At 35.0% G+C, this 18,249-nt stretch overlaps 1 protein-coding gene across 9 annotated transcripts in view; it reads left to right on the forward strand.

The window, feature by feature from the left end:
• LOC149409872 (uncharacterized) overlaps window positions 1-18,249 on the forward strand; it is a 188,642-nt gene that overhangs the window by 151,922 nt on the left and 18,471 nt on the right. For all 9 annotated transcript variants that reach the window (XM_089649242.1, XM_089649243.1, XM_089649241.1 and 6 more), the window contains one exon: window positions 10,202-10,390. In XM_089649242.1, coding sequence (XP_089505368.1) covers window positions 10,202-10,390 — 189 coding nt within the window. The remainder of the gene's footprint in view (window positions 1-10,201; window positions 10,391-18,249) is intronic.

Genomic DNA, 18,249 nt, shown 5'->3' on the forward strand with positions numbered 1-18,249 from the left:
AGTCAGGTACCCATAGAACTTTGCTTCGACCCTTTGGGGGTGCAACAAAAACTTAGCCATAAATGTGTAGTTAAGAGGAAACACGTCTACTGACGAAGCGCCTAGAATATAAAGCAAAGTTACGAGTTTTGTGACAAATGAAACCGTGTTTCGTCTTAATGAAATCACGAGTGGTAGGAGGCGGCAGATTTATGAATGGCATTGTGCCTTACGTTTTGTTTAAAGGCATTTGAGTTAAGACACGTACAGGGGCGAACTTCGTGGGAAGCAGATAAGCCAAAAATTAACGGAAGATTGGAAAGAAAAAAAAAGGAAAAGACCCATTCTAGAATTTATTTTGCATTTAGGGAAAATAGGAACATCTCCTCTTAGGGAGGTAAGGGGTACGCAACCTTTGGAGTGCGAAAAAAAAAATTTGAAAAAGGAAGAAAAATGAGTCAATCTAAACCTATTGTTAGTAATGATTTCACCAAATAAACACCAAAACGTGTTTATCCGCTGTAATCCTTACTAAAGGGAGGCTGTAATGGACCTGTTTGGGGTAAAGGAACGTAAAGAATTTTTTTTTTCATAAATTAAAATACGTTCAGAGAATAGGGAGAAACGAACAGACTATGGACATCTCTGGGACATACTAGAAGCTTTATTATAGAAACCTACGTCGGTAATAGGTGTTAACCACGTAATAATTAAAAGAGGCGTGATGGAGCTCAACGAATCAGATCATTCCCAAAATCAATTAAATAATTTTTCGCCAATCACGGAGACTAAGGGCGGTCTAAAGACACGAAACACTCTAGGTTGATTTACTGTTGAGCTAACCTTGGGATCCGGTCTCACGATGCGTGTAAGGGCACTTGGAGAACGACGATAAATTTGCATTCTAAGGTAGAAACGAAGCGATACCCAACCAGCGATAACGAAACAGGGGGGTGACGGTTTGGCGAAAGAAGATGGTTTTTTAGAATGTTTTGGTCCAGAAGACATATTACGAGGTGATCCTCATAGAGAGAATTGTTTACGATCGCTGAGGTTCTGAGTGCTATTTCAAGTGTTGACAATGGACACGAATTTTAACTTAAGATGGGATGTTTGGCCGAAATTGCCTAATTATATTAACACGGGGGAGATGCAAGTTGGGTAATTAAGAAAAGACATAAAAGTTAATGGGTCACGAAGTCTTTGATTAACGATCAAAATTTTACGACCTTTTTTGCGCGTAAACAAAGTTACGAGGATAATATATTGAAATTCCTAGATAAAGCGAGAAAGGAGTATATGGGTTGGGCTAAAACTAGACGCAAAAAACTGTAAAAACAGGGATGTACTGGGCGTAGATCGCCGAAAAGAAAGGACCGGAAATCGAAAAGAAACCCGAAAAGTAGTTTAGCTCATGATGGAAGGGGTTTCGACGACTCGGGTAGTGGACAGCGTTGGGTTACGAAAGATTACCAGAAGATATGCGGCGGATATCACGAAAAGAGTCAAAACAGGTAGGCGAAATTATAAAAACGTGTCGAATCAAATTTTGGAACGAATGCCTACGTATGTCATCACCGAGAGGAAGGTATATGTGTCCTGGGATCACCCACGGATCGTGTAGACACCAATCAAATGCTAGAAGGCAGCACACAAGGAAGGATACTGTATGCGCAAGCGCTGGACATAATGGGTGAAAACTTCCGGTAGTTGGGATAATTTATCGATTGTACTATCGATATCAATAGCGAATTTCTCGGAAAGATTTCAAAAACAACGATATAGAAATGAGCTACACCTAGTCTATAGGCCGGAAATCAACCAATATTACAGACACAACACGTGTACGAGGAAAAATAATCAAATAATTTTGCGCAATAATCTACATCGCCGAAAATCATGTACGAGAGGGCGCCCGAAAGTCAGGTCACCGAGTACGCGCCTGTACCCGTCTCGGCAGAGGGTAGGTGTCTACCTCAACTCGGCAGGCGTTAACCAAAAACCCTGAAACGGGGTGATGCAATTCTAAACTTAACGGGAAGTGAAACCTCGGATTCATAAAGGCGAAAGTCGCACAAATTTTAAGGCGATTTATTCGAAAAAACATTATTAAATAGCGTTGTTTGGAGGAAATCGGGGCTTTTTCGTTTTAACTTGGTTGGAGTCGGGCTTCGATAACTTAACGTCGCGACAGTTTGGTGTGCTATCTTTAAACTAAACTGATAGAGTTTTAAATATAGTGAAGTTGTGGTTTTAATATTAATTGAAATAATTGAAGTGTTTTAAAATTTAATTAGATTCAACCAAAAAAAAGGGTAAACTCATAATTAGACGATACTAAATTCACGGGTTGGAGTCTCTTGGTTCAGACTAATATAAAACGATGAAACTCGACTGCGGTAATGTTTAATAATAACGCGTGTGCCATTAGAGGAGAAAAAAATAGAGAACCATAATAATTATCAAATGACCAGACGAAAACGGCTAAGTCAAAGTTCTAAATTTATTGTGAAATTGAAGAGACAGCGTACATTGATCAAAAAGAAATAATAATAAAAATCGTGTAGAAACGCGGCGAATGAATTTACTCGGAGAATAGAATTTAATAAGAGCTAAATACATCATTCGTAAATCACATGTGGACCTTCTGGTCAAAATTAATAATAATTAATTTCCAATATATAAAACGTAGGGTAAATTGCTCATTTGAATTGGGGGTATAGACAGTGTTTTCCTTGCGAACACGGGAAGGTTTTAACGGTCTACACGATATAAGAATTGAGTGAAAAAATCGAAGTGAACGTGGCAGATAATATATGAAAGGTTCTAGGGAGGGGAAGGGGGTTCTGGGTAGATCTCGGCAAATACTTACTTAGATACTCTAAAATAGTCGATAGGGAGAGATATCTAGATTAGGTACAGTGGAGGCCAACAGATACCGATGCATGTCAACTATCAATTTACGGTTAGGGAGGAAGAGACCATTCTATTGAAAGAAATGATCCGCTTAAACATTCCGAATTCCAGTATCAGGTAATTTATGTGCTATCTACGGAGCGGCGTATGAAAGTAGAAATTTTAGCTAGAAAAATTAGATACAATATGGTTATAGTTTCTACCGGCGAGTAGACGGGTGACATAGAGAACCGATTTCGAATTTAATACGAACCCTTAACGGCTTAGGGGCTTCTACATCCTACCTACAGCCCCTGGACGTGGATTAATGTACATGTCGTCGATATCCCGACTGGACTGGTAATATAACGATTTTGGGTGAGTGATCTTGCATGAATATATATTTCCAGAACGTTAAAATTGCGACGAAGATGGGGCTGCAACTGATAAAATAGTATCACATTTAGAACTGTTTGCTTGCTTCTAACAGCTGTGTTTAGCACGAGGCCAATGACCTACTTATTTGTAAGCAGTTAGTGGCGACACACGACCAAAAGGAAGAAAGGGGACCCCATAAATCACTCGACGTCCGTGCCTGACGACAAAAGTCGTACACTCTACCGAGTTGGCGGCCGCGCAGAGGCACCTCAAATCAACATGGAAGCGACTAGCTGCAACCAACTCATGCTCAAAACAAATAAAAAAATAAAATTAATAATATTTGTATAACCTTATATGTTCACTAACAAATTCCTAAATACCTTTGGCCTCGGCTTAGAACTCACCGTTGGAGTATGTTGTCCGTAAGCTGTCTTGGGAAAGCACACAACTTCCTCGGCTCAGAAGATTTTCTACTTTCCTCATCACGCGATTTCGGGGCGTCAACGTTGTATGGAGAATCACGAAGAGTTCGGGGGGGTCATCCCTTTTCGCGGAACCGGGTCGGATGAGAGGACACGAGAGGCAGTATGAAAATTAATGTCAAGTTGGAATGTTTGGGCCTTGGTTCGCTGCGAAGGCGTTTAATTGAACGGGCTCCAAGTCTTTCAAAATCGCGTGGAGGGGACGTCGGCGTGATGAACGAGGGTTCAAAATCGGAGGACGAACACATACTAAAGCGGGGTTTACCCGGAGGTTGATGCAACTCGACTGGAAAACCCTCGAGATCCTTTGCAGCATCCTTCGTGAGGTGGATAGTAGGCCTGGCGGCTAGTGGACGTTGAAAGCCTCACCAGAACAAACCTATTTGAAACATGCACGCGTTTAGCATCATGACAAGGGACGCAATGAAAAATTCCCCTTTTACAGTCAGTAAAGTAGTCCGTTGGAGGAAGCGGGGCGGGGTGATTTGGGATATTCCAACAGGTGCATTACCTCTCCCTCTGACGTGAGCGGTCCGGAGGTGTCAAGGCGACTATAAGAAGAAGTTAGACCAGACCTCGGGGAAAGCCAGACACGTATTGGTTCTTGGGGTTTTGCATTTGGAAGAATAGCGACCATTTCATTTGGGGCAGTGAGGTGCCGACCCAGTTTGCAAAAAAAAACCTTTTTTTTCTCGTCATTTAATCCGTTCCCATCTCCTCTTCTCTCGTTTCCACTTCCATCCGCAACACCCAAAGTTTACTAACCACAGCTAAATCCATTTATCTAGTTTTAGTACATCGTTACAGAGGTCGACGAGAGAGTCCCAGTACTTATGCGGAAACAACACACTATTCAACGAAGGGTTTAATAGCCCGTACACAAGAGGGGGGGGGGGGGGGGGGGGTTCGGTTCTATGTCACAATCTAGAATTTATAAACACGGGGACATTAGGTAAGGGCGGGGATACAAGGAAATTGTAAAGATATGATATAAGCTGTTAGGTCGATTAGTAATAGGGTCCAGTATTCGAAAGTTAGGTGAGACACGTACTCGTTCCTTGTAGAACTCGCTGAGGGTCGATGGACGTTTTCCCCACGCTTTGGCTAAAAAGAACCGGGAGTTACCACAGAAAGGAGACATTAAATACCTACCACCCCATAGCGGGGGGGCTTCGAATTAACAAATCACACAACGTGAAGTTAAGGGATTTATTGTAGATCAACCCCAAAGCGAAGGCCTTATTTTACTGTGTGTAATATCGCAGGGGCGGGGAATGTTCAGAGTTAGCTAGGCTCAGCACGATATCATTTTGCAAAAGCGAACTGAACGCTGGGGATAAAGAGGTATAAAAACCTCATTCAAGCGAGTTAGGACAATTAAGAGGTCGAGTCAACACAGGCCTCAAGTGAAATTTGAAAACGTGACGTCATCATTCTTGTGCGAACTATGGTCGAGGCATCATCGGTTCATTTTACGAAATAACACGGCAAAATGTTGACTTGTACTATGAAAACTTGTAAAAATATATGTGAAAAAGAGAATAAACCCAATTGTCGTATTACATTCCATATATAAGCATTATTTTACTTTATTTTAAGCATATTCACATTGTATAATATGAATCAGTTGTTACTATCACATCGAGAAACGTCTGGACGCGAAACACAAAGCTGGTTGGTTGCAGGGAAGTAAATTATGAAAATTTATAAAAGTGTCTTAACTTAATACTTAAACGAAATATTCGACTCTGAAAATGGAACCGAATTTTTTTGCCGAATTTGGACTTCGCAAATTTGTTCATAACGTGGCGAGTAATTTGCGCTCCCATGTAAAAATGTCTATTCATTCAAAAGCAGATTTTACTTTTAAGAAGTAAATGGTGATATTATAATGCGAGATGCCTTTTTACTGTCAGATTGATTTATTGACGAATCACAGTCAGCTTCACTCCCTTCGTTCTTCAACAGTTGATTTTACCCCTCGCCATTATCTTCTCGTCTATTAATTCCTATGTCTGTGGATTTAAGCTAAGATTTCATACACATTTGTTCGCTAGTACGAAGGGTCTGAAAGGCTAGGCAGAGATGATGAAACGTCAGGCTTTGCAAATACTCTCGTAACATACCTACACCAGGGGTCTCCAAACTTTTTAGCATAAGGGCCACACTGACTTACACTAAGTCCCAACTGCCAAGAACTAGCTATTTGTAGGGAAATCGTACCTCTTTAAATTCCCTAGCAACCCATCCATTTTTAAACTTGATCCATAACAACACAGTTAAGATGTTCAATTTGGTTATGCATGTCAGTTATTGTGTATTTTAATTGGCCGCTACATTGTTTAAAACATTGTTTGATTTACTTACATTGTAAATTTTACAATGCAATTGGCTAGATTGCTCGCAGGCCATAGTTTGGAGACACCTGCTCTACATCATCGTTTCTCAACACGTAGGTCGCAATCTGTCAAAAAATGTATGAACAATCCTTTTAACAACAATAATTATATATTGAATTTAAATTTATAATCAAGTGCTACATAATATATTATATCTACTTCCCAATTAATAAATAAAGATAAATTAAGGAATTAATGCGAGGGTTGAGTTTTTTTTCACTTGACAATTTTGACAAATAATTCAATTATTTTCAAATGATAATAAACGATTTCTGTATTTAATTTTTAAACCTTTTCGCACAAGTAAGAAGTTCCAAAGGGTTTTAGGGACGGGTTGTTGTAGAGAATTTGAACAATGCATCAAATTTCAACCTTAATTTGCGAGTTCTCTGAATGTCATATTCAAGTTCTGATATTAAATCATTATAGGTTAGTTACTTGACAGAATTGAAATAATAACAGAACTTGAAAAGAGCTTTCACAGAACCCACTCATGCACGCACACGCGCTCACATGCATTTTTTTCTGAAATTGGATGACATTATAATAAATAAATAAAAATTTACAGCTGTCAATATACAACATTAATATTGGTACTATCCAATATACTTATAATGTTGTTGTTGTGTTTACCCGTTGTTGTCTGTAGTCCCTGGGGAGGAAGGTTTAATCCTCAGTCAAGCCAAAATATATATTTGTTTTCTTTTTTTAAATACATCTGTTTTTTTAAATGAAAATACTCGTAGCTATATTACGGTACAAAAAATTACCAGTTAATTTTAAACATTTTTTGGCTTGTAAGTGGGTCGTGACACTAAAAAGGTTGAGAAACGATGCTCTTGACTGTTAATTCAACACTTGGATATGGCCCGAATTTTTTGATTCACTTGATCGTGTCATTTTTTCCAGGACATTCCCAACTACAGATACATCTTTCACAAATATAAATACACAATCGACACAAACTTTAATTCAATCAATTGAATGGTAAAAAAGACGAAGCGGAAAAAACAACATTTTTTAGAAAAAAAATTAAAGAAAATTTTCAAAAATACACACTTAGACCCAGTTATTTCGCAAAAAATCACGCAGACGTCATCAAATGGCTATTCATTCACTTGATCGTGTCACTTTTTCCAGGACATTCCCAACTACAGATACATCCTTCACAAACATAATACAATCGACACAAACTTTAATCCAATCAATTGAAAGACGAAGCAGAACAAACAACATTTTTAAGAAAAAAAATTAAAGAACATTTTCAAAAATGCACACTTAGACCCAGTTATTTGGAAAAAAATCACGCAGACAAAGTCATCAAATATGACTGTTGAGCGCCATTTGTTTTTTTGCACAGTTTGAAAAGTTCCAGTTAAATACAGATTTTAAGCCCGTTTCAGCTTTTGAACAAATTATGATTAGCATAAGAAGACAACTATCATGATGTTAAGCTTATCAGCTTATTACAATTTGATATAAGGCTTAAACGCACCTAGAATCGGCGCTAAACGAGGGCCTTTCAAATGTCAAAAAAACAAGTAGCGCTGATCGGCCATTTGAAGACTTTCAATACACGTGAATTTCTGAGATACAACTGTGCCTTGGGATGGGTTGTTTCAACAAATTTGAACAATTCATCAAACTTCAAAGTTCATTTTCAAGTTCTGTGATGGTCCTATTCATGCTCTGTTATTATATCATAATTGGCCAGTTGTTAAACAAAACTGAAATAATAATAGAACTTGAATACAACCTTCACAAAACATGAAAATCAACTTTCAAATTTGTTGAATTGTTCAAATTCTGTGAAAAAAACCCGTCCTTAGTAAATTTCTAATAACAGCAATTACAGTAAAGTACTAATAAAATACTGCAAACCTTACATTTTCCTAATAATTTGAATAAATATTCAGATAAATCACATTTTCTAGTATTGCTTGAATTAGAAATTTACAAATTTACGTTTTACACCCAGAAGTGCTGAACCAGATTTCAACTTACATTTGAAGCTGCATGGATTTTGTTAATAGTATATATGTCTGTCTCTGTCTACTGTACTCTTCCAGCTTTAATGCCTGTCTCTTTGTAAGTACATTATTATATAAATTCACATTTCTATTAATTTTACATCATATTTAAAAATGTACTTATTTCATTTATGTATATGTCTTATTTTATTTCTATAGACTTTGCACACCTAGCTCGAAATCATACCCAAAACATTATAATATTAACATTTCAAATCTGTTTTATATTTGGCTGATCGGTTGATGTAAGTTTGTGTCATTTAAATAAATTAGATGCTTTTTTATTTATTTATCGGAATAACTTTACTGAGTAAAACCTCAAATTGTAATATATAATTATTGAAGACAATATTAGTTATTTCTAAACAAAAATCTGAAACAGAAAAATCAGAAAAGGATACGGTCAAATCTAGGACACGAACCCAGGACCCTTGTCTTTCCGGGACACAAAAAAATTTAAAAATAAAAAAATAAGATAGGTTTATCTAAAACGACGCTGTCTAGATTGCATTTAGTTCGGGTTGAATCTTGCGATCATACATAAAGATAGTTGCCAATAAAAATGTGCGGTGAAAAAATGAAGACAATGTTGGTAGTTCTTATTTGAAGTATGATACAGTTAAAAGTGACCGAGGGGGATAGGGTCCCATTAGCTCAGTGGTAGAGCGTGTCCCGGAAAAACAAGGGTCCTGTGTCCTAGATGTGACCGTATCCTTTTCTGATTTTTCTGTTTCAGATTTTCGTTTAGAAATCGCTAATATTGTCTTCAATAATTAAATTAGATGCTTTTTTTTTCAACAAATATTAATAATTTCCAGTTCTATATAATAACGACCAATGTCTTGTATTTGCGCAGGAATACGCAAAATACTAAAATGATATGTCAAGTATTTGAGCTAATATAAGGAGGATAGTAATTTTGGGTGCTACCTACTCCCCCACATGGCTGCGGGACAGTTAAGAAAATCATGGTTAAGTTCAACTCCTTTCTCGATTCTCTCTAAATGTTAACCAGCTATCCCAAGTAGTTATGTTAATTTGAAAGGTTAAAAAACATGGATTACAGTTCACCACAAACTGATTCGCATACAATTTCTTCAAAACCGAGGGTTAAATAAATCTTCGTTTCAATATTAGTTTTCATAATATTTATTTCATAAATTTGGTCTCGTGTGTAGGGCCGTTATTTGAATTACATGAATGAATAAAAATTCAAAAATCCAAACCTCGAACTTAGTGATCAACCTAGTAAGATCATAAACATAAAAAAAAGTATTTACCTTATCAAACTACTTCATTCATCCTTCCCATGACTTTGTTATAAATCCTTAAAACAATCAATTTATTTTTATTTTCTTAATTCTTTATATGTAATTTTATTCATTCAAAAGTGCATGTCATAAATTCAATTTTTCCATACATCCATTATGCATCTTTTCTGAATATTGCTATTCGAGATACCAGACCATACAAACCCATTGGAAATTTTCAATTCGTTAACATGAAAAACATGTTTTTTTAAAGTTGCAGTTTTTAACCGACTTCCTCAGGGTTTCTGCTAAGGCCCTGTGAGCAGCTTCTCTCGGATTATTAGTAAAATTACCATATACAATACTTGTACCAAATAGGTATGTCGACTTCAGATTAGTTTTTTTTTAAATCACGTTTAAAAAAACTTAAATCAATGTCACAATGGAAAATTTAAGATTTTTTTGCCTGCCAATATCAACATGGTTGAGCGATTAATATATTCGACTACGAATCCAAAGGTCGCTGGTTTAACTATTGTATTACTTTAAATTTAAAACATTCAACAACCAGAAATTCATGTCCTTCCTTTCAAAGATGGTATTGGCATTGAAGGATATTGTTTTTTCTCTGAGTCTCCTGTGTGTAACTTATGTAATTAAAAAAATAATAATTTGGTTTGGTTTGGTTTCCCTCGATAGCAATAACACACCGCATTCCTTCATTCATCTCATACATCTTTAAATCAAATCGTCCGCTTAATCCGTCTATGATTTTAATTTTTCAGCGAAACCGGGCCGCGCCAGCGCTCGAACAAGTCCTCGAAAGCAATTGAATCTCGTTATAGGTGCGCGAGGTGCCAGCGCTGAGCCAGCACCACTCTTCCGTTCTCCAAAGCGTCGGCCCCGATCCGCCGACCCCAAGCCGCTAAGTCAGAGTCAACCCGAGGAACGCCGTCGGCCCAGCAAGCCCGTTGGTCAGTGGAGATTATAATAGATATATACCTACTATATCAGTCAATCGCAAAACAGAACAGTGAAAATCAATATAGAACATTGAATAAAGTGAAAAATAACTAACCTTACACAAATCACCTCACCTAAACTAATCTAACACAAATCACCTCACCTAAACTAACCTAACACAAATCAACTCACCTAAACTAACCTAACACAAATCACCACACCTAAACTAACCTAACACAGATCACCTCACCTAAACTAACCTAACACAAATCACCTCACCTAAACTAATCTAACAGAAATCACCTCGCCTAAACTAACCTAACAGAAATCACCTCACCTAAACTAACCTAACACAAATCACCTCACCTAAACTAATCTAACACAAATCACCTCACCTAAACTAACCTAACACAAATCAACTCACCTAAACTAACCTAACACAAATCACCACACCTAAACTAACCTAACACAGATCACCTCACCTAAACTAACCTAACACAAATCACCTCACCTAAACTAATCTAACAGAAATCACCTCGCCTAAACTAACCTAACACAAATCACCTCACCTAAACTAACCTAACACAAATCACCACACCTAAACTAACCTAACACAAATCACCCCACCTAAACTAACCTAATAGTTTAGCAGGTTAGTAACCTAACAGAAATCACCTCACCTAAACTAACCTAACAAAAATCACCTCACCTAAACTAACCTAACAGAAATCACCTCACCTAAACTAAACTAACAGAAATCACCTCACCTAAACTAACCTAACACAAATCACCTCACCTAAACTAACCTAACAGAAATCACCTCGCCTAAACTAACCTAACACAAATAACCTAACCTAAACTAACCTAACAGAAATCACCTCGCCTAAACTAACCTAACACAAATTACCTCACCTAAACTAACCTAACCTAACATATTATTAGAAAATATTGGTGTCCGGATAACTGATCAAAATGACAATTCAATACATCATCATTTTTCATCGTTTTAATGACTTTATATCACTTTTTAAAGGTGTGTTGAATTGTCATTATACCTATATTATACGAACCGAAAATTTTTACTATTTAGCCCTTCGTCCCACAGGTCGGTAAGCAATCAACATTAACGGAATACTGTAAGACCCCGCGCAGAAGAGTTCCACACTAAACTGCGCTGCACACAGTTACATTACTATAGCATACTTGATTTTGTGCGACGGGTCTTAGCACTCGGTTTATGTCGATTGCTTACCGACCCGTGAGATAGCGGGCTTAGACACACTCTTGACCTTTGAAATGCCGAGCTCCCGCGACCATACCTATGTAGTGAGCCGACGGTAAAAAACCCACAAACATAGAGTATTGTTATCTGATTCCCATAATATTGATACGCCGGCGCTCAACGGATACGGATAAAATTTTCGTATACAATGGGTACTTTTCGGACTTTACTTTTAATACGCACCATTAACAAAAACAACACTTCGTTTCAAGTAAATTATTTAGGTACTGTAAGAAAAAAATAAGATAATTACCAGAAATGAAAAATTACACATCGGCCACCAAAACACAGGAATGTGCCTAGTGTAGTACATAGTTGAAAAGCATTTAAATAAATTTAAAAAAACCCAAATTTCATTTATTCCGTCTAGTTTGCGGCCATTTCGAATATTGATAGATCTATACCTACTTTCAATTTGGACTTGAACGGTAGGTACTATCAAATAGAACGAAATTGGAACGAAAACCTATAAAAAGTTTATAGTAAAATCTATCTTTCTATATAAATAAAAATGTTAGTGTTCTTTGTTCAAAATCTTAAGTCTGCAAAAGTTCTTCAATGATTGCTTTGAAATGTTGACATAACATTGCATTCGAATACGTGTGTGTTTTTAGATATATACCCATATTATGTAGATGTTACATGTGACAGGAAAAATATTATTTTTTAAGAACAGCGCAATCTGTTGGACAAAAATGATTTTTTGAAACTGCACCTGTTGTACGTAAAAGCAAAACGCGCTTGTGTTTCTCTACCTGCACAAACAGACTGTAGGTACACCTAGTAATCAATACATGTTATAAAAGTAATTGTACGATGTGCGTACCGCTAAAACTCAGAAACGAGTCCCAGTACGATCAAGGGAGTTATATGGTGTTGTAGCCCTCTATCCCCCATTCATGAAGAAGGTTTCGTTTTTACCTGAAAGCGTGCCTTTGAAGGGCTTGAAGTTTCGCCCTCTATACATTTCTAGAACAGTCCAGAACATTTCAGAGAATTCGAGAGCTTTCCACAACATTCCAGAACATCCCGGAAAAGTCTGGAATATTCTGGAACATCTCAGATCATAATGAACTAAAAACGGGATTACAGCCGTTTCCTGATATACTTTTATGAAATTAGTAATCGTGACAATACATAGATATCTCTAAATAGTATAAAACAAAGCCACTATCCGCGTCTGTCTGTTGGTGCGCTTAGTTCTTCTAAGCTTTGTGACGGAGTTTGATAGGATTTTCACTATCAATTGGAGAATTTCTTCCGGAAGGTCTACATATATAATACATGGACATTATATTTATTGAAACTATAGAAAATTCGAGCAACGCCACGTCAGCTGGTTAATAATAAAGAATTGCTCTCTGTAATGCATTATTTGCCATTTTCGGTTATTTAAGTATTTTTTCTTACTAGAATTAAGTATTGTTTTTAGTAGTTATGCAATTTAAGAGTGTCTAAATATTAATCCTATTATTTTATCGTGTTCTGATTTGTCACTGTTCTGTTTTATCTGGTTACCATTTCTATTAAATGTCTCTATGGCTCGCTTGCAATGTTGCACTGCTGATATATATTGTTGTGGATGTGCTCTTATTGGTCATTTCATTTGATGGTATGGTAAAATGCGTGCTCGTATCGACCCGAAGGTGTGAAATACGTGCTCATATTGACTCAAAGGCGTGAAATGTGTGCTCATATCGACTCAAAGGCGTGAAATGTGTGCTCATATCGACTCAAAGGCGTGAAATGTGTGTTCATATCGACTCAAAGGCGTGAAATGTGTGCTCATATCGACTCAAAGGCGTGAAATATGTGCTCATATCGACTCAAAGTCGTGAAATATGTGCTCATATCGATAATTTGGTCACATTTATGGCATTGTCTAAAACATGTGCTCACTTCTATTATTTGGTCACATTCATAGTATTGTCTGAAATATGTGTGCATATCGATTATTTTGTCACATTCATGGCTTTCTCTGAAATATGTGCTCATTTCAATTCTTTAATCTGAAATAAATATAAGGCTGCTTTAAAACTATGTCTCAAATTAAATGGAGACTTATGTTTATATATGGGCTTATATTTTCAATCTATCTTTTGTAAATTGTCAACACGAGCACGCACTAACAAAAATATCCAAACGCAATAAGAAAACACTTCATTAATTTATTGTAAATTAATATGTAATTTATCTATGGAAAATAAATCAATCCTGTATAATCAAGAATAATTATTATAGTTTAAAGTACCTACTAGAAATGCCTTCCATGTAGATTTGATTGGAAACCGATGTCTCCACTGATTAGTATCTTTTGTGGTGTTAGTGCATGGGAGGAATTTAAATACTTTTAAAACATTAGTAATCTGGAAATGTCTATCACTCTTTAAAAAAATAATACGTACGTAATAATATATAATTTAATTTCAAAATATGTTGAAACATTGTCATTGTTTTGCGTTTTTGGGTTAAAATTTTGATCCGGTTGTTAATATTATACATGACACTTTAATTAAATACTGCAATTAGAACACATCTTGGGCTTTGGTATGAATTTGGTATGTAAGTGTGCGTATAAACACTCGAGCCGAACTTTGGTTACTTCGTTCCATTCCCATAAGTCGTGGTTCAGCTCGGCAGTTCGGCTCGAATGTTTGTATGCACCCTTTACACGCCAATGTGCATCGCCTTAAGAGGAACGGCTGCACAGCTTGTTTCATACAAAACTTAAATTTGTATTTGACGCCAAAATATCTAACCAAACTGAACAATTATTTAAATCAAAATATTTTAAGTCTATAGATTATTTTGTCACTCTCTTATTTCATAGAGAAGAAAGGGGAAATAATATAACCTAGTCATAATATAAGCACTAAAGCACTGCTATTAATATTGCCTTGTAATTTTATGTTTGATGTTTTAGCTATGGAATTATATCCATTTAAATAAGGGTGTATTTTAACATCTCTGAGTAAACTGTGCATTTAATTCTACTCGTCGAGTACTATCTGTTTCGGCACAGCTGATTGAATAAAACCCATCAAGTACATGTCTTTTTTCCGCCATGTTAATCCTGTGATTAAACTTACTTTACTCAACAGTTTACTCAGAGATGATAAAATACCCCTACATATTATGTTTCGTTGTAAATAACCATTTGCTTATGTTTTTCGCACCTTTTTCTTATTTATCTAGTTACATAACACTATTTTAAATATTTTATGCTAGATATATTATAAAAGACTTTAAAAAAAGTTGATAATAAATTGTCACAATTATCATTTCTCTTTAAGGCGAAGCTTAATGCTAAATCACCATTTTGATTAATTTTTATAACGAATTGGTGTACATTAGGAATACCAAAAAATATGTTTTAGATAAATTGAAAGTTTTCCTATCGTTTTGCTTGAGTAGAATACAAATAAAAAAAATTACCCAATAAAAAATATAAATTTAAACTACAAAAAAATATTTTTTCAATAGAAATGTATGAACGCATAAAGGAAACAACTTTTAAAAAATACAGTATTATAAGATTATCTGTGACAGTTTCACTTGATTAACTTTTTTCTTTCTTATAAAATTATTCACAAAAAGCTACATGCCAAAAATGGGTATATTCTTGGATACCTTATATTGAAGGTAATATGCATTAAAATCGCTTGACAAACGAACTCTAGAAACGTTCGATTTCAAGCAAAAAACTCTTATTTTGTAAATAATTTTATGAGAAAGCAAAAAAGTTGATCAAGTGAAACTGTCACAGATAATCTTAGCTATAAAACTGTATTTTTTAAAAATTGTTTTCATTATGCGTTCATACATTTCTATTGAAAAAAAATATTTTTTAGTAGTTTGCATTTATATTTTTTATTGAGTAGTTTTATTTTTTATTTGTTTTATACTCAAGCGAAACGATAGGAAAACCTTCAATTTATTTAAAGCATATTTTTTGGTATTCATAATGTACACCAATTCGTTATAAAGTTTAATCAAAATAGTGATTGAGCACTAAGCTTCGCCTTAACGATGACTTAATATTAACAACTTGAACTCTTTTAGGATGATTTGTTTCACAGAATTTGAACAATTCATCAAATTTCAAAGTTGATTTTCAAATTCTCTCATGCTAGATTTACTAGCATGAGAGATTATTTCTTATGTGAATTCATTACTTGTTGTAAATAAATAAATTTAAAAAAAGCTTAATTTAAATTAACACATGGCATTTTTAAATTTTACAAAAATTAGTCCCGGTTTTCTGCACCCCCGTCACATGGCCGTTATGCATGCCGGCTGATGAAATATGAACCAAAATCAATATTTGAGCTAACGCTGACGAACCGAGAATCTGTAAAAAATAAAATCAAAATGGCATATTTTGCCGACTTTTTGAAAATTTTCAAATGTAATGAGGTTTCAAACAACTGGGCCTAACAATTTATATGGCATTTTACAAATTAATTAACTTTTATAACTATAGACAGTATTTCTTTGTGTCAATATAAATTTGACAATCGTTTGTAAAATATAAAATGTGCCGAAACTGCTCAAATTTATTGATATTAAAAAGTTTCTATTTAAGATAATTTTATGAGGGTTGAAATTTAAAAAAAATGTGTTTATCTGCAATGACCGTTTTTTTTAAATGATTCAATATAATATTGTGTGCGCACTAGTTGCCTTGAAATAAAAAATACATAAAAATCAACAACACATCTCATTCTTTCTTTCCTCATCTTTTTTTTATTTTTACAACAAACATTGTGAAAAGAATCTTTACTTTCTAAGTGTTTTTTTCAATAATGTTTGGATAAAAAAACCTTCAAATTGAATAATTATTAAAAAAAAACAGTTTGGAGTTCTTTTTATAAATGTTCATCCATCAGGGTTCATCATTAATTTTTGCAAAATATTGTTTAAAATTTTTTTTTCCAAAATTAAGAAAATGCAAAATGATTTGATGATCCCACAATTTTTACAAATTATTTTTTCACTCCATCACCATATAACGGGTTTTCCAATAAGAGGTGTTATTTTGATATTCAATCGTAAAAGATCAATGGTTTCGTTGCTTGTGTGGCACGTAGCGCCGTCTTGTTTATTTATTTCATTTTATTAACGCCTAGAAGGCTTTTACATATACATATTATGGGTTTTGTTGTTCAGTAGCATTATAAAATATTTTAATTACATAGCATAATAAATTGAGTATGAGCTTACATAACAATGTGTAGGGTTATTGTTATGGTGTTGTTATTTTGTAAACATAAGCAAGCAAAGTTTATTGTATAAAGTACGTCGGTTGAATATTTTACAGAACATAGGTTAAACTAATACATAAACTTGAGAAAAATATAACAGATATAGGTAGGTAGTTAAGTAGATACAATTCAAGTATATAGTTACGGTGTTATTGGAATTTGGACAATGAGTTCGATAAGTTTATATAAATATAGTGTAGTTACAAGAGTACAATAATGTAAGTAGGTAATACACACAAGACAAGTAAGTTTGTTATTATTATTATAAAGATAAACACTACAGTTTGTTGTAAACCATCTTTGTAATCATCAATCTTTATTTTGCCCGATTGGGAATTTTACAAAACAAACCTTAGTTAATGAGACAATAAAATATGCGTTTGAAAAAAATTATGAATCTGTTACAAACATTCTAGTATACTGTATTTTAGTTTGTATACTGATTGGTGATGATAAACATCAATTGAGCTATACTTATTACCGAGTATGTGAAGTCTTTGAATAGGTGAGTTTTGAAAATAATTGTTAGCAGATATGGGAACATTATATAGAGCGGTCTGTCGAGTGTCGCGCGTAGGTACACGGAGCGATATAAGACTCGTCAAATCAATGGCGTCCAGTCTGCCATTCGAAATTTTGAAAAGAGATACTAAGTCGCACACTGTGCGTCTCAATGATAAATCGGTTAAATTTAGTAAGTTCATGAGGAAAGTGTAATTAAGATATTCGTTTGGAATTCCTAATTTATAATTAATAAATCGCAGAAATTTATGTTGCACTCTTTCAATTTTTAATTGGTGAATCTTATAAAATGGAGACCAGATTGTTGAGTTATACTCTAGATTACTTCTAACTAAACCAGTGAATAGCAGTTTGAAGGAATTTATTAATTTAAAATCTTTCGCTGTCCTTAATATAAAACCCAAACATTTCATGGCCTTGTTGGTTATTTCGTTTATATGAGGAACAAAAAGTAAACGTTGTCCAAATTCAATACCATCCAATTCCGGCCATAAAAAATCATTAATCATCTCTCGATAGCGCAATCCATTCACCGTTACTGTTGCTCCAGCCTCATTTTCGAAAAAGTGAGGTCCAATGACTACGCCGGGCCATAAACCGCACCAAACAGTCACACGTTGAGGATAGAGAGGCTTTTCAACAATAACTCTTGGGTTTTCCGAGCCCCAGATGCGACAACTTTTCTTGTTGACGAACCCACCGAGGTGGAAATGGGCCTCATCACTCAAGATGATTTACATTTGATTCACTCAAGTGAATTTTAATAATTTCAATGCGTTGTTGAAGCGTGTATCGTTCAATT

This window comes from Hesperophylax consimilis, chromosome 29 (assembly GCF_061612785.1).
Source record: "Hesperophylax consimilis isolate HC1 chromosome 29, BYU_Hcon_1.0, whole genome shotgun sequence".
NCBI lineage: Eukaryota > Metazoa > Arthropoda > Insecta > Trichoptera > Limnephilidae > Hesperophylax > Hesperophylax consimilis.